At 41.4% G+C, this 13,709-nt stretch overlaps 1 protein-coding gene across 1 annotated transcript in view; it reads left to right on the forward strand.

Moving 5' to 3' along the window:
• Nucleotides 1-13,108, forward strand: part of slc16a10 (solute carrier family 16 member 10) — a 31,507-nt gene extending 18,399 nt beyond the window's left edge. The window contains exons 3-6 of the mRNA XM_086262871.1: nucleotides 230-653; nucleotides 5,938-6,081; nucleotides 6,375-6,603; nucleotides 9,563-13,108. Coding sequence (XP_086118997.1) covers nucleotides 230-653; nucleotides 5,938-6,081; nucleotides 6,375-6,603; nucleotides 9,563-9,792 — 1,027 coding nt within the window. The 3' untranslated portion in view covers nucleotides 9,793-13,108. The remainder of the gene's footprint in view (nucleotides 1-229; nucleotides 654-5,937; nucleotides 6,082-6,374; nucleotides 6,604-9,562) is intronic.
• Nucleotides 13,109-13,709: the final 601 nt, after the last annotated feature.

Below are 13,709 nucleotides of genomic sequence, written 5' to 3' on the forward strand. Positions count from 1 at the left end.
TTGTGTTACTGCGTTGCATTTGATTTAACCTAATACGTGATAAAGCTTCTTGAAACAAAAATCTGTATTGTAATTTAAACAACGTTTTTTTGGACCTTTAAAGACATTTGACATCTTATTTTATAGTTGCTGCTGCTAAGAACTGATTCTTTTCTGGGAAATATCTTGCAGATGAATTGGCAACTCTGAATGAATCGACTGTACACTGATGTTATTTATTTGCTCCTAGGTCCCTGGACCTCATGTACTTCACATACGGCATTGTGTTCTCCTGCGGCTGCTCTTTCGCCTACCAGCCAAGCCTGGTCATCCTTGGCCATTACTTTAAGAAGCGCCTTGGCCTCGTAAATGGTATCGTAACAGCCGGCAGCAGCGTCTTCACGATCGCTATGCCCTTTGTGCTGTCAGCCTTACTGAAAAACATAGGCCTATACTCCACCCTGCGTGTCCTCTGCATCCTCATGCTTGTGCTGATGCTGGCTGGCTTCACTTACAAGCCCCTGCTGCCGGTCAAACCGAAAGACTCCCAAACAGGCAGCTCACACCTAAAACAGATTTTCAACGTCAATATCTGGAAGTCGTGGGGATATCGCATCTGGGCCTTCGGCATTCCCGCTGCCCTCTATGGCTACTTTGTGCCTTATGTTCATCTGGTAAGTACTTATCACTTCTTTCATCTGCTGTGCTAATAATATTTATGCTGGCATTCATACTTACTGTTTGTGTATGTGCCGTTCACTCCCCTCCAAACAAGGGGTTGGTAATGATCCATTTGACATATGGGAGCATGCCAATTCCAAGATTCCACAGTGTGATTTTGCAACTATCCTACTCCTTGGTTCTGGATCTCATTATTGGCATGGTTAACAAGGAATAAGGGTGAGAGGTTAGCTAGCTTCAACAGCACAGTCATCAAAACTCATAACAGCTATGTGAATAACAGAACTGTGAAAGGGGAGAGGAAGGGAAGTTGAAACCATGGCAGGATCTTCCAGACATTCAGCGGTGGCACAGAGTGTTACTGTCTTTTAATATTTTGCTTTTTGGCAACTGTGATAAATTAAAAATTTTATTTAAGGGAGGATGCAAAAGGAGACAGAAAAACACATCATTTGAGAACGTTTCCAGAGTTCCATCACGTGCACCAGTGTTATATCAGACAAATTTTCTCCAAGTGTGCACTTCAATATCACTATAATCCCAAGGACAAAACATCTAAACGCAAGCTAGACAGCTAAGTGCATGCTGAAGATGCATGGGACAGGATAGGAGAGCCAGCTCTTCAAGACAAGACTCAGCTGAACATCTGCACCCAAACAGAGAGAGGGCACTCCTTTGAGAATTCTAATGTTCACAGTTTGGAAACATGGTTTGAGAGAAGAGTCATCATTAGACTATCAGTCATTCTAATATGTGTGTGTGTAATATGTGGCTGTAATAATTCACATGATGGCAGGGTGGAGCAGTGTCGCACAAAGAGTTCACACCTTGCCTCGTGAGACCCTTAATGATTTGAAATGATGGGGATTCCAGTAGAAATGTTGGTGCTTTGCGCACGGCTTATTTGGCACGATACAAATGCACAAAAGTGGCACAAAGATTACAGTTTTACTATTGCAGGCTTTTCTTGACACCGAATTATCCTTGCTGTGCATGACGTGTCCATACCACCGTTGGCGTGCTTCCCTCATCATCTTTTCGATTGGGGCAACTCTGAGTCATTTTCGAACATCTTCATTTGTCACACAATCCGGGCGGGTTAAGCCCAGACATCCACCTGAGCATCTTCATCTCCATGGAGGATCTGCTCGTGTTTCTTGGTGGCTCGCCAGCATTCCGCTCCATATAGGGCCACCGGCCATAGGACTGTCTTGTAGATGTTCTACAAGACAGTCCTATGGTCCAAGGTGTTCAGGCATCCTCTTATTGCACAGGATGCCGGTGGATTTACGCCATTTAAGCCATGCTGTGTTGACTCGTGAGCACACATCCGGGAGAGTCTCGCCGTCCGCCGAGACCAGGGACCTGAGATATTTGAATTGGGCCGTCTTCTTTAACTCCTGGCCGTCGATCTGGATCAATCCCAGGATCTGAGGGCCACATTCTAGGTATTCCGTTTTCTTGGTGTTCAGGTGCATTCCACTTTCTTTCAGCTGATCCTTCCATTCCTGCGACTGCTCTTGTAGAGGCAGGCGGTCTGGGTTTACGAGTGCCACATCGTCTGCGTAAAGGAGGGTCCAAGGTATTGGTTATTGTAATGCTGTGTTCATGCAGAGGATGAACAGCAGGGCTGAGCTTTGGTGGACGCCTAAACGGTGGTGAGGTCTCCCTGCATTATAATGTTTTTTAAAAAATATTTAAATGCACTGCCTGCAGAGCCATGGGTCCATCAGCGCAATGCAATTACATTGATGTATGCAATTAAAATGAACACAAGGCCAAATTACTTAAGATGGCGCATTTAAAGAATAGCTCAACAAACACAGTTTGCTAATGTATTTGTGCACAATCCTGAAATATAAATTGGAATTTATTTGTAATAAAGGTCTCTGTGTGTAATTGTGACATGGTCCACTTATGGTCAATTTTGGGCTACTTTTACATATTATATTTTACTAGATATTTAGTTCACCTTTCTTAATACAATGATACTTTTCTAGAGCCATTTTGAAATATAACTATTCAGTGCTTTCAACAACATAAATACAATATAGTGTGACTCTACAGCATTGGCAAAGAGCCCTGACTCTCAAAGACAGACATATTAAAAACAAAACAAAACATGATTAAAGAAAATCAGTCTCGGCAGGTAGATGTCAGCTGATTTTGTAGTGTGGGTTGCCTGGCTCTTTTTTCACCACAACAACTTCCTAGTTCCTCATGTGTTCATTATTTAGCTGTGTGGTCCTGGTGAATGTGGCATAATATGGAAGGAGGATTTAATCTGCAGTTCCGTAAACATGTGTCGCTTTCCCTAAATCAGTGTTTATTTCTGCTTTAAGATAGGAAACTTTGAGCTTAGAGACAACGTCTTGGGAGGGCTGCAGAAGGGGAGCCTGTATGTACTGGAAAGACTCAGGAGATGCCTGTTTATTTGGAGACGGTGACTTTGTTATTGGAGGGAGATCAGAGTGTCCTGTGGATCAATGCCTGTGTTTTCCCGACCCTTCTCATGTCTGCTACACAGACTGGGATAACACTTGGATCTGGCTGAAGCCTCAGCACCAGCACTGGACTAACAGCCTCGGCAGCAATTCTTCCCCCCTACCTGCACCTAAAGCCCCAGCCCTGTGGGATGGAAAAGCAGAAAAACATGTGTCCAGCAGCATATTGTTCGGCTTGTTGGAACGGAGTCCTGTCAGATCCTCCAAACAGCTGTATACTTTTTATTTTTTTATAGTGTCTATTTCCTTGAGCAAAGTGCTGAGCGCGGCCTTTTGAAATAGCCTTGCCCTAGTACCACGTATGTTTTTCATCTTGCTTACCTCTTTACTTAAAGAGTAAAGTCCAGTTCTCAACTTATTGCTGATTAGAGAAAAAAGAAGTTGCCTTTGTGTTTGCTCTGTAAATGGCTTGATAAAAGGTATGCTATTGCTTTGCCAAGTGCAAAGTGGGAAAGGAATTTGTGAAAATTATGCAACTTGCTGAAGGCCAATATGTTAGAAAGTTTGATCTTATCATCAAGACAGATAATCCATGTCCTCCCTTTCCTGAATCAACATAATTGAATCATGGAACACCGTAAAGGACCATTCAGAGCCGTACTTTTCTTCAGATAGCTGTGTCTACTTTTAAAATAAGCTTGTTTCATTTTTTTAATGAGGAGCACCTGCAGGGCTGCAGTGTGTGGGCTGGATGTTTGATGATCATTACACATCTGCGAGAGAGTAGGAGAACGACAGCACTTGGGAAGGTTGGGTTGGTGCACTGGGGCTCTAAAGGGGAAAACTCTCCCTATAATTGAAATGTATTTTGTGTTAAGGTGCTCTAGTTTGTTACCTTGCTAAATCCACCAACTATAGATTTCTTTGTTAGACATCTGAACTAGTCATAAGTAGCAGCTCAGGTTATTGAGAACTTCAGTGATTGTTATGCTTAATATAATGTCATCAGCTATGCATGCTGGGTGAGAATTTATGAGATGAACCACTTTATTTTTCTTTACATTTATATATCGGTTGGAGCAGGAAGCTTTGAAAATGTAACCTAACCTGATAATGTGGGAATGAGTCAGATAGGGAATATCTAAAAAAAGATCCACGATCATTTACCAGCCATATAGCTGTGAACAAAGGATCTTTGTTTGACTGATAGTTCGCTGGTATCATAGATCTCATCATGGCAGTGAGTAGGTGATGCTAGGTTGTAACTCATACACTTCCATATTATCTTACATATTTGCTATATGACTCTCTTGGTCTGCTTTTCCTGACTGAACCACATTCTCCATAAGGTATTCACTACTGTATGACACATGAGGAATATCAATCACCTTCAGAAGGCTAGGCTGAAGCAATAAATTTCAACAATTATCAACTGTCCACTGGTTTATGTCTGATAATGTGATCGTGTGATTGAGGGAGCAGCACGTTTGTCACGTGAACCTTCCAAGCAGAATTCTAGGTGGCAAAGTTCAAGATACATCTAACTTCACTTTAAAACTATCCTCCCTCTGGTCAGCCTCAACTGAGTGTGTGTATCATAAGTTAAGCTCCTGACACTTATACAAACAAACAAAGATGTGTGTAGCATTGCTTCTTGGATGTAAGACTTCCTAAAGACAGAGCATGTTGTTGTACATTGGCAAAGAATGTAAGTCTCCCAGAAAGTGTAGGGGGTGATGGTGATGGGTCTATACATCAGCAGACTGCAGGTCCTTTGAAGAGGTCTGCTGCACATTGCCTGGAGGTAGAAACACAGCAGGCCCCTCTTTCTCTTCTCGGTCCTCACAGATTAATGCTTAGCAGTAGGAATGACGTGGCTACAGGAGATAATGTGGAAAGCCAACATCTGGACAGTGTAAACTAGAAAACGGCATTCGCTGGAAGCTGAAATACAAATGAGCACTGAAATATGGACAAGCTAGATAAAAGGATCTGATGATATGATAACAACAAACTGACCTGTTGCCTGAAATATGGCTGCTGTCATATAAATAAAAGGATTTGTAAAACCGGACATTTTTTTGAACCCAGTTCTGCAAAACCATTCAACCCCAGATTTCTGAAAAACGCATGCAGAATGTGAAGTAAAAGATACATTGAGTGAAAAATTTAGTGAATTTTCCCTCTCTTCATTCAACTATATGCATCCACAGGAGTGCAGCGCAGTGCTGACAGACTTATAAAAAACAAAGACCACACCAGGTGTCACTCCTGTCAACCAAGAACAGAAAACTGATGCTACAGGTTGGCAGAGTCACCTTTTATCATCAAACTGGTTTCTCAAACATGCCAATGAGTTCACTGTACTCAAATGGCTTCCTCAGCCACCTCCTCCTAATCCAATAGAGCACCTTTAGGATGAGGTAGCACAGGGGATTTGCATTATGGATGTACAGCCAACAAATCTGCAGCAACTGTGCGATGCTGTCAAGGCAACAAGGACCAAAATCTCTGAGGAATATTTGCAGCACCTTGGTAAACCTTTGCCATGAAGAATTTAAGTAATCCTAAGGCAAAAGGAGGTACAACCCGGTACCAGAAAGGTATACCTAGTTAAGTGTCCAGTGAGGTTAGATCTCAGGCAAATATCTTTATGTAGTTAACACACAAATCCACAATGACTAAGCAAAGAGCACTGTCCAATGAGGTTTTAGTCAGTGGTTGCAGTTTCACAGTTTTTATTGTAATTCTTTGTGCTGTACTGTGTATCATATAACTGCAGTAAACTAAAGAAATGAAACAGCTGTGTTCATCTTTCATTTACTGTCCACAGATGAAACACGTGGAGGAGCGTTTTGGAAAAGAGACCAATAAGGAAGTTTTGCTCATGTGCATTGGTATAACATCTGGCATTGGCCGACTGATCTTCGGCATAGTGGCGGATTACATTAACGGAGTCAACAAAGTGTTCCTGCAAGTGAGTGTGTGGCCTAAACAGTCGTGTAAGCAGATTTACATTGTCTGAATGCAGAAGTTCTGACCATTAAAAATTCTCTGAAATAGCATTTTAGGGATCATGTGAGGATCATAGCACAGTGAGACCTTTAAGCCAGTTAAAGGTCTTACAATAGGGGGTGAAGATTTAACATTACATGAGCCTTCTCGTGTAACGTTAAAGTAAAATGAGGGGTTTCTTTTGGTTTTGCATCCAATCTGAATATATAGAGTGTACTAAACCATAACAATTAACAAAATAATCTCTCTACTTAGGTGGCGTCCTTCTTCGTCATCGGTCTCATGTCCATGATGATCCCCCTGTGCAATGTGTTTGGCGGGCTTATCGCAGTGTGTCTGCTGATGGGACTGTTTGACGGCTGCTTCATCTGCATCATGGCACCTATCGCCTTTGAGTTGGTTGGAGCCAAAGATGTGTCCCAGGCCATTGGCTTCCTGCTAGGCCTGATGTCTGTGCCCATGACTGTGGGGCCCCCTATTGCAGGTAAAGCAGGAGTTAACTGAAATTTGTGATCATGCTCAGGTAACCCCTGAACATATGATACATGCCCACACTAAACTGATGATCTAATAATATGGCAGTTTAGTCATTTTGGATCCTTGGCCTCAACTAGCTTCAAAAATCTAGCACATGCATACTTTTATATATAAGCCTCTTTGGGGTAATTCCAACTGTGTAGTGATGTGTACCTACAAAAAGGACATTCAGTGAGCTGGTGAGTGCACAAGGATCACTGACGCATTTCCGCATTTTACCTTGTCTTGTACAAAGAGCTAATGCAGCACAATCTGGTTAAAGCCTTAATGCTGTCTTTCTGTGATACGAAGGTGTCTGAACACAGGGCATCACAGCTTGCTGTGCATGAGATTGTAGCTGCAATACTGGTCAGAGTGCTCATGCTGAGCCCTGTACTAAAGCTGAAGATCTTACACTGAGCATGTGAGTTTCTGAACTGGATCATGGATCAAGAGGATGGCTTGGTCTGATGAATCATGTGAGCCAGCTGTTAAGTCTAATTGTTGAATGTTGCCATTGTGTTTCTTAAATTTGTACAGTCTTAGTTCAAGCAGTAGGATCAAAGCCCTTCCTTTGATCCTGACCACCTCTCCAATCACTCTGTGCTGGGGGAGGTTTTATTGTAGATACATCCTATCGGAAAGATCTGTTTCTTTTGATGTAAGCTTCCTGGGTTTATGACCCTTTGGTCAGCAGGAGGTCTAACACACACACATTCTCACATAACACACACACACACACACATTCTCACATAACACACACACACACACACACACACATTCTCACATAACACACACACACACACACACACACACACACACACTCTTACAGAAGTTCACACATTGGTCTTAGAACCAAGGGGGCGTGGCTTTGTTCTGACGTGTTTTGTGTGAACTGTCTCTCAATAAAAGGTAGCAGGAGGAGGTCAGATCTGGGGGTCATTTTCGTGGTGGACACAGACGAGGCCTCCCTTGCGCAAATAATCGATCGATCGACTGTCTTGTTTTCTTCATGATGAATAAGTCTCTAGAATTAGCGGGGTTTGTGGAAACACAGACTGAACACCAGCGTGTGCACTTATCTACACAGGGAAGAGGTGGCAGCAGGATGCATTATCAGACAAGCCAACAGAGGACATGGGACTCCTGGGCCAATTTTCTGCTGGAAACAGTTATGTGGGAGTTGCATTCCCAAGAGCATCTCCTAATATCACTGACCCCTTAAGGAGGATAATGCATTCCACCATTGGGAACATTGCTAAGAGTTCATAGTGTTCAGTTAATCTTCAGATTCCCCAGATGCTCAATCATGAGCACGATTGAGCATCTGTAGGATGCCCGATAGCTTCATGTGGCTGTAGCTCAGGTGGCAGAGCAGGTCAGCCACTAATCAGAAGGTCGGTGGTTCGATCCCAGGCTGCACCCTGGCTGCATGCCAAATATCCTTGGGCAAGATACTAACCCCATGTTTGCCTACTGGTGGTGGTCAGAGGGCCCTGTGGCGCCTGTGTCCGGCAGCCTCGCCTCTGTCAGTGTGCCCCAGGGCAGCTGTGGCTACAATGTAGCTTGCTATCGCCTGTGTGTGAATGGGTGAATGACTGAATGTAGTGTAAAGCCCTTTGGGGTCCTATGGACTAGAAAAGCGCTATACAAATGCAGGCCATGCCCGATAGCTATGCTTTGAAAGGTGTGAGACATGCACACTGCTAGGCAGGTGGTTTCAGTATTGTGGCTAATCAGTGTGTGTGTATGTTTCTAGCTGGCGCTGTTTACATGTGGATTTTAAAAAATGCGAGACTTCTTCAGTGCTGAATGCCAAAGGTTCACTAAAGGTTTACTGCTAGCATGTGCATTTACTCATGTGAGCTTCATGTGCAGAGGGCTTCCTGGAAGACAATCAGTTGTTTTCAGTTTTCAGTTTTATTTGTCATATGCAAGTTAGCACAAGGTCAACATTGCAATGAAATGTGTTTGACGAGCAGCAGTCACTCAGCAGCATGATACAGTAGGAGAAAATATAATAAAATAAAATAATAAAGAAAATAGAAAAATAGTAAGGAGCAAAATATTAGAGAGACATGGTAAAAGAGAAAAGATGACTAAATATATATGTATCTATAAATATAAATATATGTACACTAGTGACTAAATAAGAAAATCTTGAAAAGAAATATGACGGGAGGGCAGATGGGATATTGCACAGGAATGAGCAGCAGAAAATTACAGTATTGCACTTTTAAATATAAATATCAATGACAATAAAGTGGAGTGACCAGTGCAGATTAAATAGAGTACTTGTGAAGCTGCAGGGTAGCTTCTGAGTGCTGTGTTGTGTGTGTTTAAGTGTTGTGGTTGAGGTGTCGTATGGCTTGGTGGTAAAAACTGTTTTTGAGTCTTGTAGTCCGAGCAGACAGGCTCCTGTAACGTCTGCCAGATGGTAACAAGGAGAACAGCTGATGTGCTGGGTGGTCCTTGATGATGCTGTGTGCTTTACGGAAGCATCGCTGGAGATAAATGTCCTGAATGGCAGGAAGCCTCGTGCCAGTGATGTGCTCTGCTGCCTTCACCACCCTCTGCAGTGATTTACGGCTGCTGGCAGAGCAGCTTCTGTGTGTGTGTGTGTGTGTGTGTGTGTGTGTGTGTGTGTGTGTGTGTGTGTGTGTGTGTGTGTGTGTGTGTGTGTGTGTGTGTGTGTGTGTGTGTGGTAGAGCTGGAAGCCATCTTTATTAGGAGAGTTTACATATGTAAAGAAGCCATACAGGTGACAAAAGTCAATGACATCTTGGTCAGCACCAGCTGTTAATCTTGCGATGTTTAGGAGTTCTGACACTTGTGTTTCTCTTTGTATTTGGATGTGATCGTAAACATTGACCTTTAGCTGTGTTTATTTGACCGTTACCCCCCCACCCCCCTTTATCTGGTTGCAGGCTATCTGAGGGACAAAATGGGATATTACGACATGGCCTTCTACCTAGCAGGAGTCCCACCGATCATTGGCGGGGCCTTGCTGTGTCTGATACCCTGGGTGGAAGCCAAGCACAAGAGAAGAGAGAAAAAGCAGGCCGTGAAAGGGGAGCAGGACGCTGACCAGAAGTTGATGAATCATGAAAAGGCTCAAGAAGTTGTGCAACACAAAGCAGGAGAGTCTGTCCTCTAAATACCCCTAGAGAGAGACTGACAGAGAGGTGCAGGGGGTCAGACTGAGGCTGCTGCTGCTCATTGATAGTATTAAGATACTCTGTGCATATCTGTGTTTATGTGAAGACTGTTTTAAGTAGGAAAAAATGCCAAAGTGTTCAAACATATCAGAGTCATATGTTGAAGCTGAACGTAAATGTGATCCTGAAGAACTATGCATCAGACTGAACTAATCTTACATCAGACAAGCTTGAAATTGTAGCTGAAAATGGGGAAAACTGGACATTTATTTTTTTGTCACAATAAGAGTTAGGCATGCAGTACTGTGTCCAAGATCAACTCCGTCAGCAGCCATTCTCACTGGGCTTACTCTAATCTTAACATTGACTTTTCATCACTATCATACAGTTTTAGACATACAGTTAAAACATGTTGTATAGTATAACATACAGAAAAACATAGGAAACAATTTATGGTGTTAATTTAAATTTTTGTATAAGTTCATAGTGAACCAGTCTGCCAAAGATTTATATTTAACCCTGCCATCTTTATGTCCTCCAGTATGCTATGTAATCTGTTTTAGGGGTGCACTGATACAGTGGTCGGGGTTGGTTGATACCAGCATTTCTGCAAATAAACTGGCATATACTGATGTCCTGCCTAAAAGTTAACAAAAGCTGAAAAAAAAACCCCTGACACAAATGAAATAATATGCTATATTTGTTTTCCTGGACCAAACCGGGAACTAGATAACAACAAAAACTAATACAAATACTGTTATCTGCAGGCTTCCAGATGCTCTTTAAGACATCAATATCTGTATCAGTACCAGTATCTGTATTACCGTTGATATTTGTACTGGTATTGGTCCTTTTGACAGTCAGTGCATCCCTAATCAATGATTGGTGTTTAAAAAGACACACAGTAACTATCGGCTCAGAGAAGTGCTCTAAAAAGTCTAGGTTTTTCTGTCTGACTCTGGAATCTGAGCTGTAAAGGTGCTTGTAAGGATGCAGCTTTGGGAAGCACAATAAAATATGTCCTGTCAGAGATGCTGACCCAGCTTCCCTTCCGAGGTTGGATCTAGGAAATCTGATCATTTAAAGGCTGTTTAACTCACCAAGCAGAGCTTGGCACCCAAAAGCTCTAAGTTCACCTCACTGAGCCCGTAATTCTTTCCCTTGAAAAATTCAAAATAAACTGCACAATACATTTTTTAAATACCAGAGGTAGCAAATATATGGTACAAATTAAAAGTCATATAAGATAATTAAAATGTACTTAATTTTTAAACAAATTTGTCTGATGGTTCAGTAAACAAGAATTTTCTGCAATTATTTTATATTTCAGGCTTTAAGGGGTTAAGGTTATTATCCACTCTTGATCCCATGCTGTGGAGCATCCCAGAATTTATGCTGCCTGTGTTTCCAAAATTACCACTATTGAATTATTAATGATCACATTATACAAACATGAAAGCATAGAGAGGGTTCTATAAAGCCCCCTGCAACTGTGTCATCAGTTAATCTGGTACTGTGACTGATTCATTCAAAGAGGCTGCTTTAAATCAAACCTCCTCAGTGTTTTAGATGTTATATTTAAAGAAATAGTTTTAGAAAGTAAATATGTGGCAACTGGTTATCCTAAAAAAGGCACAGAGACTGGAAGCAAGCAGAAAATATTAGTCTGGAGTAGGAAAAATAGGACTTCTAGCCACTGTGAAAGTTCACTTATCATCAAGTCATATCTGTTTAAAACTTTGTTGACTGCTTTCAGCCTATCAGCACATAAGAAGACATTCACCACTTACATTAGCCATGCGTATCTGATGTACTGCATCAGTTTGTTGATTACTTTGCTCTTTCAAAGACAGCGGGATGAAGAGCTGAACTGAACTCTAGGTCACTGGCCAAGTTAGGGCATGAGTGGGTTTTGTTTTAGCAACATGCTGAGTGAGCACATTCAAAGAAATTGGAAGATGTTACCTTTTAATTGAATCCTCACCCCTTTGTTAAAGCCTACTGCCAGATGGGGACCGTTTTTGTTCATTTTCTTGTAATTTTCTCTCACATTTGAGTTCATACTTAAATTGTGCAGCATTCATTAACAGTTGACCTGGTTCATGTCAGATGATCTCTTAAATGGCCCAAAACCCCACAAAACATTGTGCATTTTCCTTCACCTCTGTATGATTTACTCACTCTACTGAATCATTTCAGAGACGCCTCTGTTTGAACTGTGGACGTGAGTCTAACTAATAATTGACTATGTGACCATCAGTCCCATTAATTATTAACTCTGTCCAGTTCAATGACATTCAGTAGAAAGGTATCTGTTTTGTGTTTTATTTATTTTTCACTTCTGGAGACTTTCATGTTGTTAAAAGCCTTAAATGAACTGACTGAAGACCAAACTGTGCACAAATGCAAATGTCTGAAAGTGTGTTTGCTTGCCCTCATTCGCCTCCCCAAAGCCCCCTATGTAGTGCCAGTGAACCAAGTGATGTCACCCATCACTGACTGTGGTGGACTGCATATTTGGAAAACTCACGCTGCCGGGGAAATGAATCTCCATCATAGAAATGCTGTGGGTCAGTGTTTTTTTTTTTCCTCTGCAGACCTGTGACCCGCTACCTCAGATGATAGCAGAGCTCTGCTCCTTGTCTGTACTGTCCTGTCACCGTGAATACGTCTTAACTTTGCTCTTTAATGAAAAACATGTTGCCATTATTTTATTTTATTTTAATGCACAAAGTGACTGAAATCTTCAGCATTTCCAATACTATGCTTAAATCCCATGTCTTATCCTTATGATGTGCATGACTCTTTATGGTGGAGTGCCATCATAGTGCTATTCATTTGTGAGAGCCTCGAGTAATTTCTCATTGCCATATATGAATATGAATGCTTTGTTGTATGTATTCATTGAACTCTATTCGCGCTTTTACTTGTTTTTTGTAGCTGTTCGGTCATATGTGCCTCTAGAAATGATATGTGCCAACCAAAGAGATGCTTTGTTTTAAATTGCATGATTTATTTTTACTTGGTGATTACTATAGACCAAAATCGTTGAGACAATCTGCTGAAGTTAACACACCAAAGCCTAACAGTATTTAGTTGCTGTTATTTTGCCATCTAATCCAGCCACTGGCTTTATTTGCTGCATCTTTACTGCTTCCGTCCTTTTCCATGTATTCTCCCCAAAAAGTGTTCTTAAATATGAATGTGTCTACATTTCCTCTGTTGCAGGATGTGTTGTGAACAACAGTATATGCAATGTATGTAAACACAATTAATTTTAATCATTTTAAAAACAGTAAAAATATTTACTTTTAAGTTATCTGGGTTTTTTTTTTATTTATGCCTATAGATCATAGAAAACACTGAAGTTCATTTAATCAAGATGTAAAATCAAGTGCAGTAAAACTGAACATGAACAAAAACACTTTATACCTTTGAACCTGTGAGACACTGACATGCCACTCCTTCACAGTTTTTCTCTAATAATCTTTATCTTCTTTTGACCCATGTGTGAGCGTGTGTGATTAGATGATTTGTCTAGATTTAGTCCTTCTGCACTTTTATTAGGTTATGGATCTCAGTAAAGGAACCAGGATTTCTTAACAGTCAGAAAGCACTGCCTGGGGGTGGGGAACACGTACTGATGTGGAGCTAATGAATGTCCTATATGTAGGAACCCTGGCGTCATTGTTGCCCAGGTTAGGACACATGAAACAAATGTAAATATTTGTCTGGACTGTTATTATTTAGTATCAGGCTCCCTGAAAAGCCTTCAAATGATCTAAAATACCGCAGCATGAGACCAGGTAGAAATATCACATTTGCCATATCGACTTCTCCTTATTGAGTCCATGTTAAACCTAGAATTGAATTTAAAATCCTCATTCTACTTTATAAAGTCATGAATGATCATGTC

This window comes from Aulonocara sp. 'chitande type north' Nkhata Bay, linkage group LG15, assembly GCF_057382095.1.
Source record: "Aulonocara sp. 'chitande type north' Nkhata Bay isolate Kocher_YH1m ecotype deep benthic linkage group LG15, A_spYH_male_GT1.1, whole genome shotgun sequence".
In the NCBI taxonomy this organism is placed as follows: domain Eukaryota; kingdom Metazoa; phylum Chordata; class Actinopteri; order Cichliformes; family Cichlidae; genus Aulonocara; species Aulonocara sp. 'chitande type north' Nkhata Bay.